General features: G+C 64.3%; 5 protein-coding genes across 5 annotated transcripts; 2 read left to right on the top strand and 3 right to left on the bottom strand.

The window, feature by feature from the left end:
- Positions 1–3,395: 3,395 nt before the first annotated feature.
- On the top strand, positions 3,396–5,607 carry EMIHUDRAFT_466544 (hypothetical protein). Its single transcript, XM_005792759.1, has 4 exons — positions 3,396–4,245; positions 4,367–4,584; positions 4,732–4,858; positions 4,931–5,607. The coding sequence occupies exons 1-4, from the start codon at positions 3,414–3,416 to the stop codon at positions 5,224–5,226; spliced, it is 1,473 nt and encodes a 490-aa protein (XP_005792816.1). The 5' UTR covers positions 3,396–3,413; the 3' UTR covers positions 5,227–5,607.
- Positions 5,608–8,319: 2,712 nt separating this feature from the next.
- Positions 8,320–9,264, bottom strand: EMIHUDRAFT_361051 (hypothetical protein). The gene has a single exon (XM_005792760.1). It carries the CDS (start codon positions 9,243–9,245, stop codon positions 8,400–8,402), a length of 846 nt encoding a protein of 281 aa, XP_005792817.1. The 5' UTR covers positions 9,246–9,264; the 3' UTR covers positions 8,320–8,399.
- Positions 9,265–12,048: 2,784 nt separating this feature from the next.
- On the bottom strand, positions 12,049–13,104 carry EMIHUDRAFT_361052 (hypothetical protein). Its single transcript, XM_005792761.1, has one exon. The coding sequence runs from the start codon at positions 13,064–13,066 to the stop codon at positions 12,179–12,181; it is 888 nt and encodes a 295-aa protein (XP_005792818.1). The 5' UTR covers positions 13,067–13,104; the 3' UTR covers positions 12,049–12,178.
- Positions 13,105–13,935: 831 nt separating this feature from the next.
- EMIHUDRAFT_43746 (hypothetical protein) lies at positions 13,936–14,541 on the bottom strand (the record flags this gene model as incomplete). Its single annotated transcript, XM_005792762.1, has 1 exon — positions 13,936–14,541. A coding segment is annotated over one exon (606 nt), but the record flags the coding sequence as incomplete, so codon positions are not given.
- A 691-nt stretch (positions 14,542–15,232) lies between these two features.
- EMIHUDRAFT_439678 (hypothetical protein) lies at positions 15,233–17,209 on the top strand. Its single transcript, XM_005792763.1, has one exon. It carries the CDS (start codon positions 15,299–15,301, stop codon positions 16,952–16,954), a length of 1,656 nt encoding a protein of 551 aa, XP_005792820.1. The 5' UTR covers positions 15,233–15,298; the 3' UTR covers positions 16,955–17,209.
- The last annotated feature ends 2,299 nt before the right edge of the window (positions 17,210–19,508 follow it).

Consider the following 19,508-nt stretch of genomic DNA (forward strand, 5'->3'; position numbering starts at 1 on the left):
CCTTGTCACGCCTTTGAGCTGGAGGAGGGTGCGAAATGCCTGATATGCGCCTGGGCTCCTGACCAGCCGCTCTGGCGACCTCCCGTCCTCGAAGGTGACGTGGTTGCCGCCGGCTGACCACAGTACCAGCTCGCCGGCTTGCCGGCGCGGACCCGCCGCCGCATCAGGCGTGCTCGGTGCGGGCTGCGACGACGTGGCCGCGCCCTGCGACGAAGAACCTGCCCCGCTCGCACCAGACAACGAGGCGGGCTCTAGTAGCGCTCGTGCCAAGGCTTCGTCGTTGAGGATGCGCGGCTTCTGCCAGCGTTCGGCCCAGCGGTCAACGTCCCACTCGCCGGCGCCAAGGGCAGTGGCAACCGCCAGCGAGAATTCAAGGTTACGGGCGTTGTGGTCGGCCTCCGACAGCCTGGCCTGAAAGGCGGCCACGGAGAGCCCCCCCATTGTGCAGGCGTCGGCCACGTGCGGCTGGACGCCGTTCGTGACCCACTCCTGCGCCATCTGGAAGAGCTCCGGCTCATCCGCGTAGTGCGAGAAGTGGGGGTGCTCCTGCCGCTGCTGGCGCGCACCGCGCGTGGCGGAAGCTGGCGTGCTGTGTCCAGGAGAGGGTGGCGTGTTGCGTCCGGCGGAGGGTGGCGTACTCGAGCCGGGCGGGGGAGGCAGCAACTCCCTCATCGAGGCGGCGGCGATGCTCCGAGGCACCTCTCTCGAGCGCTCTGCCTCCTGCCTCGCGCGCTCCGCCTCCTCCTCCCTCGGCTGATCCCCCGACTCCGTCTCCGAGCTGTCGGCCACAGTACCCTCCGAGTCAGCTGCAGTGGCCGCACGGCGGAACCGCGGCGACGATCGCGGCGCCCCGCCGCGACCAGCCCGATTGCACACGTGGACGATGGTGTCCCATGTCAGGCTAGCGAGGCAGTCAGCATCGAGGGGCAGGGGCGCGGGACGCAGCGACGGGACAACAACGTAGTGATCCTCGTCCAGCCCGAGGTCCTGGAGCAGCGACTCGACGGTGACGCCGCACGAGGCCTCGTAGCAGAGCGGCCGCATCCCCCAGCCTGGCAGCCCGTGGACGAGCAGCTGCGTATAGACACGCCTGGCATACGTGGTGGCCGCGTGCCGCCGAGCATCGATGTACGGCGCGAGCAGCCCGATGCCAGGCAGCACGGCGCGTTCGTCCACCGCCAGCTTGCAGGCTTTGGAGCACTGCCGGAGCTTGAAGACGGGCGAGCGAGGCTCTTCCGCGAGGACGTCGGACGACGCCAAGCTGCCGTTGATGTGCTCCGTGACGAGCGTCACGAACAAGTGGATGGCGTCACCACTTGGCTCCCAGGCTGGGGCCGCAGCAGCCGGTGCAGGCGCTCCACCGCCGCCGAGCGCGTCGCCGCTCGCGACGCTGCGAGATACGGGGGCGATGATGTCGGACTGGTGCGGGTTGACGGCGACCTGCTCGGCGAGATCAGCCGTGTACGAGGGGCACCCGCGTGGCGAGACGATGAGGACGTGCTCCGAGGAGAGCGTGAGCGGCGAGACAATGAGCGCGTGCTCAGACACCTCGAGCAGCTCGGCAGACGGCTGGTCTTGCGCGACGACGGCCTCGGCCACCTCGGCCTGGAGCTGCAGCTCCTCAAGTTCGCGCAGCACCGCCTGCCTCGCCTCGCGCGCCTTCTTCGTCCACACAGCGTGCATGCTCGTGAAGATGGCCGCGAAGGCAGGCCATGCGCGGAGGCGCGACGCCCCTGCCTTCTGGAGCGACGCGCGGAGCGACGCGCGGAGCGGCTTGAGCTTGAGCAGCCGCTGCTGCGCGGCAGCGGCGGCCTCGGCTCGCTCCCGCTCCGCCTGAGCGAAGGCCGGCGACTGCCGCTCCTCCGCCGCAAGCCAAGAGAGAAAGTCGATAACGCGCTGGTGCGAGTCTCGCTCCGCGCGCCGCTCCGCGCGCTGGTGGCGGCGCTTACGGGTGCGGAACGCTGCCCGCCGCCGCTCGCGGGCCACCTCCGCCTCCGCAGCCTTCGCCTCTGCGCACGCAGCCTCCACCGCCGCCGTACGGAGCGCGACACGCCACCTCGACCGCCGCAACTGCACAGACGTGGCGGCGAGCGGTGGCGCAGCCTGCACTTGCACATCAACAGTGCTCTTCGCGCGAGCTGCGGCGGCGACGCGACGCCGGCGAGCCTGCTGCTGGGTGGATCGGAGGAGCCGTGCCTCCCGCGTCTTCCGCGCCGCGTCCTTGCGGTCGCGATCGGACTGGCGGCGTGCGAAGCGGCGCAGCTCTGCCTCTCGCCCTGCCGCCGCCTCTGCAGCAGCCTCGCGCGCCGAGATGCACTCTTGCGTCGCGAACATGGCGACGGGCTGCGGGGCGGGGACGACAGCGAACTGCGAGAAGGCACTGCGTGAGCCGGCCACCCCCAGCGTGTCTCCGACACCGCGTGCGTCAGAAGAGGTGAAGTTGGGGATGACAGAGATCTTGTTGGTCACCTTGCTAAAAGCCTTGATGGGGAGTAACGCCACCTAGAACATCGACGCGAGTGAAAATGGGGTGAGGTAGAGAGAGCGCAGAGAACTGCTCTGGAGGCGTGCGCCTCCGCCAGCGCCTCCGCCGCCTTGGACGGCTCCTCCTCGTCGGTGGAGGACGGCTCCTCCTCGTCGGACTGGGGCGTCTCCGCCACGGAGACGCCCGTGGTCGCGTCGTCCATGCCTTGCTGCACAGGCAAAGGCCCGTTGGAACGGTCAGAGCCAGTTGTTACTGAAGGCATGGTGGTGCCGACAGCGGTCGTAGTCGCAGCGCCGGCGTCGAGCTTGCACTCCTTTGCCGTCGCAACCGACTCCAGCGCCGAGTCCGGAGGAGCTGCAATCTTTACCTTGGCTTTTGCCTGAGCGTCGGCAAACGCGCGCCACTCCTGTGGCCAAAACGATCGATGGTGGGTCGGATGATTGTCGTCGTCCACGACGAGGAGGTCCCCCTCGCAGAAGGCCACCGCGCGATCGTCAGCCATCGCGTGCAGGCAATCCGGCCAGACAGAAGAGCACAGCAGACAATGACAATCCGGATTGGCCAGCGAGTAGGATGACGCCCGAATCAAGTTTCAGCGTTCAACCAGTAACGGATTCGGATTTGCAGGTGAGTAATCTGCGAGGTGGATTGTGTGGTGTGTAGTAATCTGCAAGGTGGATTGTGTGGTGTGTAGTAATCTGCAAGGTGGATTGTGTGTGTGTAGTAATCTGCAAGGTGGATTGTGTGGTGCGTAGTAATCTGCAAGGTGGATTGTGTCTGTGTAGTAATCTGCAAGGTGGATTGTGTGGTGTGTAGTAATCTGCAAGAGAAAAGCTCAAAACGTAGTAAACTGCAATTTTTCCTCAAAAAAAACAAAAATCGAAAACGTCAATCCCGGCCTAGCCGCCTCCTTCCGAGAGCCTCGACGATGCTCACCACTCGGCCTCTCTCCGGCGGCGGGAGGCCACGCCTGGTCGGAGGTCTTGCTGCGCTGCTAACGACGCTGGTGCTGCTCGCAAACTCGCGGCGGGGCGGGAGTGGCTGGGCTGTCGGTGCAGAGGAGGCAGCGGCCTCCAGCAGCACCGGCGGTGGCAGCACCGGCGGCGGCGGCGGCAGCGAGCAGCTGGACGCCGAGTGCAATCACTGCAGGTGGACTGCGGAGTGGGCCTGCCCGGGCGGCGATATTCCGGGCACAAAGGGCTGGGCCGAGCCGGACGAGTCGGTCTGCTTCAACCACTGCTGCCCCGACTCGTGTGCAGCGTACAGCGTGATCACCGGGAGCTGCTGGCGGCACAAGGCCCCTCGCGAGGTGCCGTACAACGAGGCTCTCGCGAGGACGGACGGGTACAAGCTCGTCAACGTGGCGCTCGGCACAGACTGCAGGGAGACGTGGCTCCTCTCCAAGTTTGCGACCGCCGTCACGGGCCTCGTCCGGCACGGCATCGAGTCGCTCAAGCTGCCGATGAAGGTGACGCGCTTTCTGCCGCCCGGCGCCGACCTGCACGTCAGCTCGATCACCGGGGCGATTGTCGTCCTCGACAACGTCACCGTCACCAAGATCCAGCCATCCGTGCTCAAGTACGGCTTCTGCTACGACGACCAGGAGTGGCGCGTGGACCAGAACTGGGTGCTGAGGAACACGTTGTACCAGCGGCCGCCCGACCGGATGATGGTCGTCTCGAGCGAGATCCAGGCCACCGTCAAGTTCGACTACGAGCTCTACCAGGACCTGCTGCTCGGCAAAGTGCCTCTCGGGGACGGCCCGCCGACTAGATGCGGGGCACGTCACTCTGTCAGAGACAGCGCCCGAGAGGACACGCGACAGCGCCCGAGAGGACACGCGAAGAACTGAGCTAGTGCTCGCGCCCTCCTCCCCCGCAGGCTCCGCGCAGACGACCGTCAAGGGCTTCCTCGGGCTCGACCTCGACCTGTCGCGCATCGCGACGAAGGCGATCAGCGACTGCGACGGCAAGTTCGGCATGACCTCCCTCGCCCTCGAAGTCAACTCCGACCTGCTCGGCGAGAACCTCGGCATTGAGGCGTCGGGCGCGATGACGAAACACCTCGTCGAGAGCTTCGCGCCGCTCATCGCCTCGCAGGTGACCCGTCGCCCCCAGCGACGCCGCGCCCCGCCCCTGCCGTCGCCTCGCCCTCGCCCGCCCCAGCGACGCCGCGCCCCTGCCCGCCCGCCCACCCCGCGGCCGCACCGAGGCCCACCACCGCCGCACTGCCCTCCGCCGCCGCAGATGCACGCCATCATCTGCCACGGGAACGGGCTTGCCGACGTCAACATCGTGCTGCACGACCCGCCCGAGGGGGAGGGCGACGTCGACCTCGAGGCGGAGCCGGTTGCAGAGGTGGAGCGCTTCCGCGGCACACGCCCTCCTTGCGCGGCTGCTGGACGGCGAGCGGCGCGCGTCTCTTCACGGCTCCGCCTGTGAGCAGGCATCGTCGAGGAGATCAACGAGCAGCTGGCGAGCAGCTTCGGGATGCTGGGTGCGGTGCAGCGCTTCGCGGAGACCGACGAGGACCGGCGGCGCAAGATGAAGCGCGACTGCGAGCGGCTGCGCAAGGCGGGCAAGGAGGTCTGGGGCGACTCGTGCCTCGGCATGAAGCGCTTCCAGAACGTCGACGCGGCGCCGCCGCCGCCCGCCCCGCCCGCGCAGCCGAGCTGGTCCGACATCTTCGTGAAGGACGTCGTCAGCTTTGGCTGGGCGCCGCAGGTGCCGACGATGGGCTAGCGAGGCGCTTGTTCGCACCGCCGCCTCCGGCGTGCGCCCAATTTAGGAATCTAGTCGATGTGTGCATGCGTGCTGCGGCAGCGTGGTCCATCAGACACACACACATGCTCCATGCAACGTCAGCAGCACCACAGTCGCAGTGGAGCGGCGAGTGAGGCCGCGGCCCGTCCGGCGCCAAGACGCGCACACATGACACATCACCGGCGCAACACCAGCACCACAGCATGCATTTCCCATGTCCAGTTCGCACAGAGTTGTGCCTATGAGCTTCACACTACGTTACACACACTCTCTCTCTCTGTGATCTCTGCGCGCGCGGGTGTGTCTGTCTCTCCCCCGGTCTCGGTCCGTCGCACCGTGACAAATACGTATGTGCAAAACACCGGCCACCTGGCACCCTCCCCGCCACACCCGCGGCGCGCGCCCCGGGCACGCCTCACACACACAGCCTGCTGACACAGCTCCCAAAATACGGGGTGTGGACCCTGAGTTGACCAGGGGTTGTGCGCTGGGCTCTCCTGCTCGGCTCCAGCCAGTAGACAAGTCTTGTCATCAACAGAGTAGAAGGATCTGACCTCGGGGCCGATGTGACCAAGCGCTGGTAGCGTGGTTTAACCTCACACCCATGGTATCACAGTGTGCCGGCAGTCGCCGAGCAGTGTCGCTCACACAAGCCGCAGCACAAGTGACTGAGGGCCAGTGAGGGCGAGCCCATCGCTGTCACAGCTGTGGCAGCCGCACAGTAGGCTGTGTCAACTGTGCAGAGTGTGTGAACAGCAGAGGAGCTGCTCTCCAAGCTTCAGGCGCAAAGAGCTGCATGCCGCCGATGGCGCTGTCGAGGTTCGCCGAGCGCGGCGCAGGTTGGAGGAAGCCGCCACCGACGAGCGCGTTGGAGTATTCACTCCGGACAAAGACGGGTAGACGCACACGAGCCGCGGTCGTCTACCCGTCATAGCGGCGAGGCGCGGGACCGTCTGTGGCGAAGTGGGTCGCGTCCTCCGATTTCCTCAACTCACGGTCCGCTCCCTCTACCAAAAACGAAATATGAGCTTTGTGGCATATAACGATCTGAGGGTTAGGTTTCTGGAGCCCCGGGTGCTTTTACGCTGCTTTTGATCCGGTCAGGGGAGTGCGACTTTTACCACTTTGGTCGTCTCGGAGCGCCTCCATAAGCTCGTTTAGGGTTTAGCATTTATTCTCAAAATTTTCCTCGGCGCTGCGCGCCGGGTGCAGATTGATTGCAGTATAGTACACAGTAGTAGTGGCTCTCGTCCCGCAAAGTACTGTTCCCGCACAGTACGCTGTATTCACAGCGATTGCGGCGAATAAGATACCACCCTCAATTGACAAGCAGAGCCTGACCAGCTATAACACCAACAACGGATACAACAGACGCAAAGTAATACGGACAATGAGCGGTCAACGCCTGCTGCGATTGCTTGCTGCTGCTATTTACTTCTGCTGATGAGAGAGCTCATCTGCTGGCGATCGCTGGGCCCAAGCCAAGCTGCGCTGCAGAACATCCATGGCTCCAGAGCAGACAGGTTCCACATGGCACGCCACTAACTGCTGCACCTGCCACTCATCTTTGAACTTGAGCAACGCCGCTCTCACCGCCTTGCAGTCAACCCGTGGATCGCTGTTGGCATAGGTTGGATAGAGCTGTCCAGATGAGAAAGACGGCTCGTAGTACAAGCAGTGGTTAGCACGCGCGAACCACTCTGGCGTGTTTGCAGGAAGCGTCGACGAGCCAGGGCCATATCCTTCATTATTTGTCTTGTACACATGGTCACAACCAATGAAGGTGCATGTGGCCTTGTGCAGAAAACAGTACTCACCCTGCAAAGACAGCCAGTCAAACTCAGCACCAATGAATGTAACGACCTGAGCAGCATCTGAATCACGACTGAGAAACAGATCAATGCGATAGTCTGGCAAGCTTTCTCCAGCTATGTAGATGGCATTCGGATAACGATCTTGGAACCGCTTCAGCCCTGACAGATGTGCTCGTGGTACAAAGGCGACCTTGACCTCACCTAGGCTGTCCAAAGCCACTTCCGCTGCTCGGCCGCCGTCAGTTTCGGAAAGCCAAGGGGAGTAAACAAAGAGGCCACCCTTACGCAGCTTGAGGACAATCATCGAGGAATTCCATGCAGGCCTCCCAGCACTCGTGGCCAGGCTTTCGTACTCCAAATCGCGCATAGACATGAGTCGCTCGTACTCCGCACGGTCCTCTGGCTTCATCCTGTCTGCAACACCCATCATGCCCGGGATGCGATCCAGGAAAAGCTCCAGAAAGCGCTTGCTCGTGGGAACCTCCCACCAGAACTGATAAATTGGCGCATTGGCAAAGACTGATATGGGTGGAGCCTCCGTACGCGGAAACGCCATGGACGGGGAAGTCTGTGCCGCAGCGATGTCGCATGTTTTCTTCTTTGAGAATTGTAGGACTTAGTGAGAGGGGGTGGTTGCGCGCGCCCCTGAACGAGAGGTGAAGGGTCCCCGACGGGGTCCTGTTTCAATTCTGGGCCTGGCGGTTCCCGCGCGTGGCGGGAGCCGCAGAGTTGCGTGGCGGTCGGTGCCCAGGCAGGGGGCGGAGCGCAGAATTCCGCCGCGCGCGAGAGGCAGGAGCGGAGCGGAGCTCCACCCGAAGTCGTACCGCGGAGCGGGGTTCTTTCTGGTTGGTTTTGGCGTAACAAGAGACAGTGCTCTCGTTGTGGGTCTGCAGCCTGGATGCAGCCTGTGCCGCACAATGCTTTCTGGCGTTGTAAGATTCTTTCTGGCGGCATGAGCGCGTCGAACACAATGCTGGCCACCTGGCTCTATTTCTGCAACCTTCGAATCGAAGCCTTCGTTCACAAATTAGCTTTTTCTCTCGAGCTTTCTCCACGACACTGGTGAGTTTCGCGATTTACCATTTTGCATTTCTGCCCCGAGAGCCTGTGCGGCTTTAAATTATGATTTATGCACGTTGGTATATGTAAAACTAAAGAGGTGGGCGCATGAAGAGGCGCGGGAGCCGGGACGCAATAAAATGACGTACCACACATGGCCTGCCTGCTGCCTCGCTCGGCCTCGAGACAGACTCGACAGGTGTACACGGTAAACGGTAAACGGTACAGTACGGAGACATGCGCACGTACGAGACAAACCTACCCGCGCCCTATGATCATCTACCACCACGAGCTCCAGGCCCCCGGGCCGGCGGCATCGCTCACCGCCCCACCACGCCCTGGGCCGGCCGCCGACGGCCGAGGCGCCGCCTCGATCGCTGCCGCGACCGCCTTGACGTCGAGCGTGGCGTCGGGACCTGCGGCGACCGCTCCGCCACCCTCCTCGGCCCCATCCCGCGCGCAGAAGCTAACCCGCTCGGCGAGGGCGGCGGGCAGGACCGGCCGGACCACCGACCAGAGCATGCCAAAGGCGGCGGGCGCATCGAGGATGACGAGGGCTCCATACTCGCACGGGAAGGCGGCGGTGAGGAGGCGCGCGTAGTTGAGCTGCGTTAGGAGCGCGCTCGGCATGACGAAGCTGCTCACGTCGGCCGCGGTCATGCCCGCCAAATCCTGCACGAGAGAGACGCCGTGCGAGGTGCCGCCCTCCTCGCGCAGCAGCAGGTCCTTGAGCCACCAGACGTGCGCGCTCGCAACCTCGTCCAGCGTGTGCCCCGCGTCAAGCATGCGGCGCAGCGCGTCGAAGCCGAGCACGATCACCGGCCGCCCAGCTCCATCCCGCCGAGCAGCGAGCCGTGCGACGCCAAAGCGCAGGCGGTGGGCAGCCTCGGCGTCCGTGCACGGCCCCACGCCGGCGGCCGACCACGAGAGGTTGGACCGGACCAGCTGAACGCAGCCGTCGGCCGAGCCGGAGGCGTGCCACAGGAAGCACCGCAGCCAGCCGGGCTCCTGCCGAACGAGCCTCCGCATCGCCGCGGCGACGGCCTCATCCGCGTCCTGGTGAGTGGCGATGGAGAAAATAGCGGCGGTGAGGCTCGGGTCGGCGAGCGAGGATGCGGTGGACATTGTAATCCACAGCGGACCGCCGTATCTTATTTAATAAGTTGCGGGTCGAGGGTGGCGGCGTGCCTTGCAGGAGCGAGTGGTTCCGTGCGACTTATACCAGGCCACGCACCCGGCAACAGTTCGACGCGACGTAGCGAAGTTGGAGACTGGGTGGGTGGGGCGCCGGATGGCGACATGGCGAGCATTCCGAGCAAGCTTGGGAGCTCAAAGGGAGGCAACCCGGCAGCCTTCGCTGGTCAGCATGCGGGACAGCTCATATCACAGATTACTTTCTTGCAACAAACACCCTAGCAAACACCAAACAAATCTAACACTCACATCATTTGGGGCCTCGACATACAACAAAAACAAAAGCTATGAAGGGTTACAGTCTGTCGGGCATTAAGAAAACGTAGCATTAAGAAACCCTACCAAGCGATTTCCGCGAAAATCTAAGAAACCACGGCGCGCCGCAGGCGCGCCGGCTGGCAAACGCCGCAGGCGCGCAGGCCTGCAGGCCCGCGCCAGTGCCGGGCTGCAGCCGCAGCCCAATACTACGCCTCCGCCCCCTCCGTCGCCTCCCCTTCCGCCTCGGCTGCCCCCGCCTCCACACCTCGCCCTCGACACACACTCACCCAAGTCCCTCCGTTGATACAGTCGGTTGGCGTCGACGACCACAAGGTGCCGCCCAGGGCGCTCCGGTGTGCATATGTACCGTACCGTCTCGAGTCTTGCGACCGTGTACGCATATCACGCGCGCAACGTCTAGTGTACCATGTCGCATGCGTTTTTTGCAATACACGCGTAGAGACCCGAATGAGCAATGAAAGCTGACAGAGACATACATCTGTCTTCTGCTGAGGGAGGGTGTACGTGTAGAGGATGTAGAGTGCAGCTGCGCTGTAGAGATGTAGAGCTGTAGAGCGCTCTGGAGCGCTGTAGAGCTGTAGAGCTCTACATCCGCCGCGGGACGAACTGCGTGCGTTGTAGAGCGATGTAGAGGCGCTCTAACAACGTGAAATCTCTACAACAAACTCTACATCATAAGCGGCGAACGAGGCACGGTCGCTCTCCGATATGAGGCGCGTTGCACTTGCCAGTGCTGCCCTGGCCTTCTGTGTGACCGCCCAATGGGTGGGAGGTGCCTCTGCTGCTGTGGCATGCCTCACGGCTGCGACTGGCCGGCGCCTCGGCGCGTCAGCTCGGCTCGGCGTAGCGATCGTGGCCAGCGCAACTCGCTTGGACTCAACGCTCAGCCAGGAGCTCCCGCACGCGCTGGCGCGAGTCATGGCGCATGCAACGCGTCTGAATGCTCGCCTCGCCTCGCGCAAATGCGACCGTCCTCGCAGCCGACAGTCCACCGCCTGCTAAAGAAGCACTGCGACGAATGCGGCACCGGCGACGCATGGCAGGCTGGTCATGACGCAGTTATAGGGTGTTGTTTGCCGTCAGAGTGACTCTCTGTGTGTCAGGGATAGTCAGGGCCGTCCATCAGAGCTCCAGTAAGCTCGGAGACACCCCATTAGTGCGACTCGACCTCTTTGAGTCACTGCCTTCCCGGCGGGTTGGCTGTAGAGCCTCTACAACAAACTCTACAGCAAAATCGCGCTCTACATCGCTCTACAACGCACCCGCCTCGTCACGCGGCGGATGTAGAGCTCTACAGCTCTACAGCGCTCCAGAGCGCTCTACATCTCTACAGCTCTACAGCGCTCTACACTCTACATCCTCTACACCCTCCCTCAGGTCTTCTGACTTCTCACATCGATGAGACCACGTGAGGTTCTCAGAGTGCGAGAGGAAACGATACAGTAAGTAGACAGTGCTCTGAGCTCGAACTTTACCGGTATGAGACCGGTATTTGGTGATATTTTGATTAATTTTGAAGTGGTATGGTATAGTGGTATGCGAAAGAGGAAAGTGGTATGCGGAGTGTTGATTAGTGTAGCGGCTGTGGGTGTGGTCCCAGGTGCCAGGAGGCGCGAAGCCATGCAAAAGTGCGGGTATTACCCGGGTATACCCAGGTTTTTGCAGGTATACCCGCAAAATACCCGGTATTTTGCCGATTTCGCCGATTTCGCCGCAAAAATGCACTCGGACTCGCTTTGTGGTTTCCGTTGTGGTTTCCGTGAGGCAGGTGGTATCCCACTTTTTGATTAGTGCAGGCCTAGGGTTTGATTAGCCAAAAACTCCCATACCGGTAAAGTTCGAGATACGTGGCTGGGTTCACAGCGATTGTAGGAAAGTGTCGGGACCAAATCCCGGTCGCGGCCTTCCGACTCGCGTCTCCGCCTCACTGGCACTATTGTAGCCCTGGCCGGTGCGCGTGCGGAGTTGAAGTTCCGGAGTGAAAATTCGAACGCGTTCTCTCACGGTGACCAAAAGATGTCCACCTCAGAGGCACCTCCGGAGGCAGGCCGCCGCACGCCGGCGACACAGCTCCAGCTGTCGAACTGACCCGCAGCTCCTCTCAGAGCGGGAACTGTGACGAACGTTGACTGAGGCGGTTGTCAGGAATCATCATACGGATCACATGGTGGCTCTCTCGTGACGGGAGACCGCCCGACCACTCCTGGGTGGCACTGCCACCGGTGTCGCTCGACGTCCTGTCGACAGCGTGCCGACAGCGACACAGACCATGTGGTACGCGTCGAGTATCGACCTCTACTGCTTACCCAGCCTTCGAGTGTATCCTGGCTGTGGTCCCACACCCACTGGTGTCCATCTCAGAGACCGCAGGAGGTCATGAGGGTCGATGGGAGTGCCAACCCCACAATGCCTAAAAACCCAGCCCAGTAAGTCTTACTGCGTGTGTCTGCTAGTGGGGGAAATGGTGATTTTTAAATGAACGCCTCGCGCAAAACCACCGCTACCATGCTCCAGAAGACCCTTGTGGGCTATCATAAACACCCAAGATCACGCACTAACTCGAAAGTGGGCCCGAGATATGCCCGTCAACCCACGGATTTTTTCTGCCCGCGCGGGAGCCTAGGCCCGGCGGCGCACCAGCGGTCGTGGACGCGCTGCCGAGCTTCGCGGTAAAGGTACGCGCTTCCGAGCTCCGCGGAGATAGAGCCCATGCCCCACGCTCTGCGCCAAAGAAACTTGACCTCGCTGAACGGTCGGCACTCGTCCGGGCCGCGGCAGTAGGAATCGTCGACGCAATTGATGTCAAGCGCCCAGGGCCATCGTGGGGCGCCTGAGCTGCAGACGCACCGCCGCACCACGGGATCGGGCGTCGGCAGCTCCGGGAAGGCCGCCTTGAGCTGGTGGATCGCGCGCCTATAGCTGGCTCTAGCCGCCAGCCCCCTCGCCTCGGCCTCTTCTGCCTCCGTCAGGTCGTCGTACTCCTCGGAGAGATCGGGAACTACCCAGTCGCCTAATCTTCCTCGGCCGACAATCGTCCCATCTCTCACGCACTCCTCGAAATCGCGGGCCGCCACCACGGCTTCCGCCGCGAGCGTGGAGCCGAAGATGCCCTCGGGCCGCGTGTCGCCGACCATCAAGCAGTAGTCGTCCACCTCCCGCGCGACGATCACCATCTCCTCCTTCGCCTCGCTCTCGAAGACTTCGGAGTCGTCATCGATAAGCTGATGCAGCCAACAGCGACCGCCCTGCTGGAGCAACCGCCGCGCCACCGCCGCCTCGTGCTCTGCCGTCATGAGCAGGAGGCGGTTCGCCGTCTGATCGGGCGCTGCCGGCTCGACCTCCATTTCCGACTCGTTGTGGGGCTCGGCGGGCGGCTCCGGCGCCTCGGTGGCGACCTCGGGCTCGACGGAGGCAGCGGCCACCTCGGAGGCCTTGCGTCGCTTGCGCCTCTCCGCTTTCGCGGTCAGCGGCATCGTGCAGCGGTCGTGCAGCGGTCGTGCCCCTTTCCTGAGGGCGGAGGTGGCGGCAGCCATCAGGACTGCGCCGAGGCACCCTCGGCACCATCGGAGGAGGGTGCATCGCGTGCCAGCGGAGGCGGGAGGGTGATGGCTGTGAGCTGAGAGGGACACAAAGAGGCCAAAACCGAACAGAATGGCGGCCACCTGCCTGACTCAGCCTCGGCCGAGAAAATTTATTCCCAGACTGAGCCATTTCCCCCACTATGTCTGCAAATAGGATATACGAGATTTAAGTGTCGTTCTCTCGTTCGCGTCTTATTCTGTATTCTAAAAGTAAAAACGAGCCGTGGACGTTTGCCATAGCGCGAGTTTTTCTTCACAGCTGTATACACCGTCTCCACAGCTGGGCATCGGGCTCACACACGACCTCGCGACGATGACTGTGCCACGCACACGGATCACGGTAGCGGGCTACGTCTAGCGAGCTACGTCACACTCACACGGCGGTGCTTCGCGGCCGCGCTGGCCCTCCCTTCGTCCGGCGAGGCCCGCTTCGCCGCCTCCGCGTGCTGCTCGCCTCGCACAAAGGAGCAGTCGGCCACCTCCGCGGCCGTCCAGCGCCGCTCCGGGTCGTAGCGCAGGAGGCTGGTCGCCAGCTCCGTGACGGAGGCTCCTCGCACGGGCGCGTGCGCGAGCCGCTCCGCGAGCGGGCAGGCGGAGACCGCTGGTGCGGGAGGCAGGCCGGCGAGCGCATCGCGGACCCACTCGGCGTCGTGCGCGGTCTGCGTCAGGCTTGGCCAGCCGGGCGGCGGCCTGCCGACCGCCTCGCCAATGGCGCGCAGCTGGGCGGCGAGGCTCGGCGCCCCGCCGCCCGGCTCGCGCGGAGCGGCAAAGGCGGGCGCGCGGGTGGCCATCTCGACGACCACGCAGCCGAGCGCCCACTGGTCGATCGGAGGGCCGTGCTGCGGCGCCGCGGCGGCGAGCAGTTCCGGCGCGCGGTAGGCCAGCTTGACCACCTCGCCGTCGCGCGAGAGCGGCGCGGGCGGGTTGAGGAAGGGGCGCGCCATCCCAAAGTCGGCGAGCCGCGCGGCGCGGAGGTCGGCCGAGAGGAGGATGTTGTTGGGAGAGACGTCGCGGTGCACAAACCACTCTCGGTGCATGCAGCCGAGCGCCTCTGCGACCGCCCCGGTGACGCGGGCGACGGCGAGGGCCGTCAGCTCGGCCGGGCGGTCGGCGAGCGCCGCCTCGAGGGTCGTGTCGACGTACGCGAGTCCGATCTCGACCTTGCCCCCCGCCATCCACGCGCCGAGCTGCTGCGCGAGGCAGGGCGAGCAGCGGGTGCGCAGCCGGCGGTGCGCGAGCAGCTCGCGGTAGGCGGCGAGCGGGACCCCCGAAGAGCGGCCGAGCTGCTTGCACACCTTGATGGCGATCTCAGAGCCGTCCTCGCGCCACGCGCGGTAGACAGTGCCGTAGGTGCCCTCCCCGACCCTCACACGCGACTCGCCGCCGAGAGGCGTGCACGCCGGCGGCGCCGGGGCGGCGGGAGGCTCGCACGCCGACGGCGGTGCGGCGGGCGGAGGGTCGCCGGCTGGCATGGGCGCCACCTCCCTGAGCTCCTCCCCCACCGCGCGGAGCTTGTCGCAGCAGCCCGTCGCCGGGTTCTCCTCGGTGGCGTGCTTGTTGGGCACCTGCCCCTCGGCTAGCTGGGCGAGAGCCGCGCGACGGGACGACGGGACCGAGTCTGGCGCCTCGCCCTCGGACGCCCCGCTCACAGCCGCCTCTGCCGTCTCCGCTGGCGGCAGCACGTGCGACGAGGCAGTGACGGAGGCTGAGCGATGCCGCGTCTCCGAAGCGGTCGTGGGGGCAGGGGAGGTCTTCTCGCGATGCCACCGCGCGAGTGCCACCGGATTCGGCGCCGGGCCGGCCTCAAAGCGCACGACCGGACGCGCGCCGCGCTTGGAGGAGCGAGCCGGAGCCATGGACGAGTCCTACTCGACCGGACGCGCGCCGCGCTTGGAGGCGGAGTCCAACGACGGAGCGCGAAAGAGCGCGAAATCCGTTTTTTTCTTCTGCACATGATGCTGGTGCAAGGACGGAAAGTGTTTTCCCGGATTTCCTCTAGAAATTTCAAGAAATTCTAAAAAAGAAATTTTCGGGGATTCAGGATGGCATTCCGCTTCCGCTGGCCCGGCCGCCTTGTCAGTGTGCCTGTGGTAGTGAGAGAGTGCGAGGCAAGTGGGTGGTCTGATGCTTGTAGGGCTTGAGAGTGGCAGTCGTGTAGGCATGCGCGATCCATTGCTCGGCTCGCCAGACGAGAGCAGCCCTCGCAGCTTCGTTGCGCTCTCGTTTGTCGTGGCAGCCTTGGCCGCTCTTAGCATCGCAAGCATTGTGATGGGCGAGACGGTGACGGAGCGGCTAGCGCAGACCGCCAAAAACCAGATGGCCGGCGCCACGGAAATGACTTCACAGACGGCCAGTGCCAAGACGGCCGGCGCGGAGAGTCGAGACGGCTTCTGGTACGGCGTGAGCCTCGGCGGCTGGCTCGTCATCGAGATCAACCCCGCGAGGCGAAGCAGCGTCTCCTCCCCCGACGTGCGGCCGCAGTGGATGTTCGACGAGGTCGAGGCCGCGTCTGAGCTCGACTTCGTCACGACGCTGCGCTCTTCCCGCGGCGACGCGTACGCTGTTCGCACGATGCGCAACCACTGGAGCAACTACATTTCGGACGACATGCTCGACGCTGCAGCGGCGCTCGGCGTCGACGCCGTGCGGATTCCCGTCGGCTACTGGATTGTGGACGCGCCGGTCAACAGCAGGTCCGGCTCCGCCCTCGAGTACGGCTTCTCCCCCGAGGGATTCGTCACCGGCGGGCTCAACTACCTCGGCCGCATGCTCGCCCGGCTGCGGGCGCGCTCGATGGTGGCGCTGATCGACGTGCACGCGCTGCCGTGCAACAGCGGCTGCGTGAGCGACGGCATCGATTGCGCAAACCCGCTCGCCTTCTCGGCCGACGCGCTCGTCGGCGACATTCCCCGTTGCACGGGCGCGTGTGAGCTGACCGGTGGCGAGCGGGTGTGCGACGGCCAGGTGTACCACACGCGACGCGGCGGCGGCGGCGGCAGCCGGCGGTGGGTGGACGTCGGCCTGCGGAGCATCGCCTCCCTCGCCGAGTGGGTGGCGGCGCTTCCCGCGGCGGACGCGGCGGCGGTGGCGGGGCTGCAGCTCGCCAACGAGCCCGCGCTAAACTCGGACGGGCACGACGACGCCGTCAAGGCCTACTACCGCGCCGCGGTGACGGCGGCCCGCGCGCACCTTCCGTCGCTGCCGCTCTATCTCTCGTTCATTCCGCCCAACGACGAGGCCGTGCCGGCCTTCGTGGCGGGGCTGGTGGCGGCCGGCGCGGGGAGGCTCGTCATCGACCAACACTGGTACCTGAACTGGGTGAGCCCGCCCGGCTCCCCGCTCGGGTGGGAGGAGATGCACCGGCGGGCGTGCAGCGAGGCGGCGCAGACGTGGCGCCCCTACGTCGCCGCCGGGCTGCCTCTCATCCTCGGCGAGTGGAGCCTCGCGACGAACCACGACGAGCACGTGGACATCGCCGACGCGGCGGCCAGGGCGCAGCTGCGGCGCCTCTTCCTCGCGCAGCTCGCCGCCTTCTCCGCCGACGCGGGCGTGCTCGGCGCCTTCTTCTGGACTCTGCGCATGGGCTCGGGGTGGGACCCGCGCCCCACCGACGCGGCGCCCGACGGCAGCCAGCGCGAGGGCAGCAGCGCGTGGCGCAGCCGCGACGGCTACCCCTACCGCGTCTGGTCGCTCCTCGAGATGGCCGAGCAGGGCGTCGTGCCGCGACGCGAGGAGGCGATGGCGGCCGCCCGGACAGTGTGCCGTGGGGCGGGCGAGTGAGGGTGGCAGACTGGCAGTACCGCGTGCGCCTGATGCGTGGCGGCCAAGAAATAGACCGGTGTCCTTACCTAACCAATTGGCATCCTACCAACCATCTTGCACACTCGAGACCGTAGAAAGCTCTACGTCTAGGGGGAGAGTCCGATGCACAGGCTTCTGTGTTTCAGAGTTTGTGTGTGTGGCTTTTCTGTGCCGCGACGCGCGAGGACGACGCATGACGGCTTCTGGGTTCATCTGTGAGAGTCGTGATTTCTCTCGGTCGGGACTCGGCTTCTGAGAAAAGCCGGCCGCGCCTTGCTTGTCGTGAGCGAGAGACTCGAAAATTCTTATTCGAGGCACGAGGGAGTTTGTCGGACAGGCGAGTTCCAGGGAGGCCGTCAAAAAAATCGGCGCTCGTTCCTAACACGGCACGACGGCACCGGGCACGGGACTGACGGCGACGTGGCACTTGTGAGCTCACTCAGGGCGATCGACGGCGACGGCGGCGGCGAGCAATTGTGAGCTCCGCGCTGCTTGTGAGTGCACGGACACGCGGCGCCCCGCGCATTCACCAGGGCCGGATTATTGTTGGTAAGTCAGGGTGTCAAGCAATTAGGGCCACGCCAGGACCAGAAACCGGCGTGAATCACGCCTCGCTGGAGACGTTTTACCCCTCCTCAGACACGGCAGAACCAGACACCAACCAGCCATGGGCGACGTCGCGAACCTCTCGACGGCATTGCTTGAACAGATCTACGGGTCCCATGAGGCAATGCACGCGTTCGGGCGGCTTGTGGTCTCGCGAGCAATGGGAAAGGCGGGGTCTGGCGTGACGACGATAACGTTGACTGATGCCTCATATGCGCGCGCGTTCCTCAACTTTGTGCACGTCACCACGAACGTCTCGGCGACAACCCCCGCAGTCCTTGCGCTCGACGCTGAGACCAAGTGCGCCATGGATCACCTCGGCGTCGCTGTGGTGCGCGTCTGGCGGCCTGCAGGGTGGGATCGCGACCGCTGGTTTCTGGTCCTGAAGACGCATCCAATCATGATGGCACTCGAGCGCGGCGTGCGCGTGATCTTCTCCGAGATGGACTGCTTCTGGCTCCGCGACCCGCTGGACTGGTTGCAAATTCGTGTTGTCAACGAGCCCAAATGCAATGGGTGCAGGGAACCGGCCGACATGCTCGTGGAGCAGCATAGCTTCGAGCGCTTGGGAGAACCGAACTACGGCTTCTTCATCGTCAACTCGACGATCGAGACCATTCGATGGTGTCGAGGCCTGTTATCATGGGCGTTGTCTGAGCACTTTGAAAGCAAAATGGACCAAAAGGTGTGGTACTTTGCGCTTGCCGGCGTCAATAACAAGACGGAGGGCGCCGCGTACAGGGCGGGTGGCATCGCTGAGAGCGCACTGCAGCACCGACTGCGGTTCAACCACATCCCGTATGAGGCCCTTCCCCATTTTGGGCGCTTCAATGGCGGTCCCAAGATTCGCACTGCCGACATTCATTTCGTTCGGAGCCACGCACCGTTCGCGATTCATATGTGGGGCGATGCAGGACAGCAACGCATCGGAAAGGCAGCGCAGATGGGATCGCTCTTCATCGACGACGTGAGTACTGCCGGCGGGTGCAACCATACCTCGAACTACACCTGACGCCATCACCCAGCACCCACCGCGCAGCAACGAGGAGGCGAGCTCGACCGCGCAACGCATCGCGCGTTGGACGGGAGGAGACGGCGAGGGTGGACCGGAGGGCGAAACGATCTGCTGGGAGGCCCCGGAGCGCCCTCCTAAGCGAGGAGCCACGCGCCGCGAAGAAGTCGCCATGCACAAGCCCAATCGCCATGCTTGCAGAGAGTTGCGGCGGATGCCCAACCACCGATGTGTCACGGCATGTCAATGCAGATCCTCAGCCAGCACGCCATACTAGTGCATGCTTGGTGCATGGCGAGTCCTCTGTCGGCGTGCATCGGGTCGGTGCGTCAGTTTGTCTCCGCCGCATGTGCTCAGAGTGCGAGGATGCCGCCGAGGATGATCGCGGGCATGAGGATGTACTCGGGCAAGTAGTTGTACTGTATCGCGCGCCTTGGGAGGGGGGGGGGGGGTGGCGGGGGGCTTTTTTCCGGACGGGACACAAGGTCGAAACAACGTAAAGCCGGATTGTGGATTCGCTGTCCGCGCTGTAGACAGGAGCCAAGCCGTCGTCTCTCAGCTACGTCTGCTCTGGCGTTGGTTGCGGTCTCGCTGGCTCCTCAGGGCCTCAGCAAGTCTGTCCCCGCTAAGCCCCGTCCTGAGTGCTTCACCGAAGCTGCCGCCCGTGCCTCTGCCACCTGGCTGAACCGCTACCGCTGCTCGAGAGGTGTCAAGGCTGCGGATCAGGCGCCCGTGGTGACTCGACAGCGACAGCACAACACCACATTACCTGCTACGGTAGCAAACTCTTGCTCTCTGCTGCGCGCCTGCCACACGGTCCAGCTCGTTCGGAAGGGGCCGCCACCGCAGGCGATCGCGCATCATCCGCCAAACAGCCAGCATGGAAGCCCGCCACTGCTCACCCGCATTGTTGTA

The sequence above is a fragment of the Emiliania huxleyi genome (genome assembly GCF_000372725.1).
Source record: "Emiliania huxleyi CCMP1516 unplaced genomic scaffold EMIHUscaffold_105, whole genome shotgun sequence".
In the NCBI taxonomy this organism is placed as follows: Eukaryota; Haptophyta; order Isochrysidales; family Noelaerhabdaceae; genus Emiliania; species Emiliania huxleyi.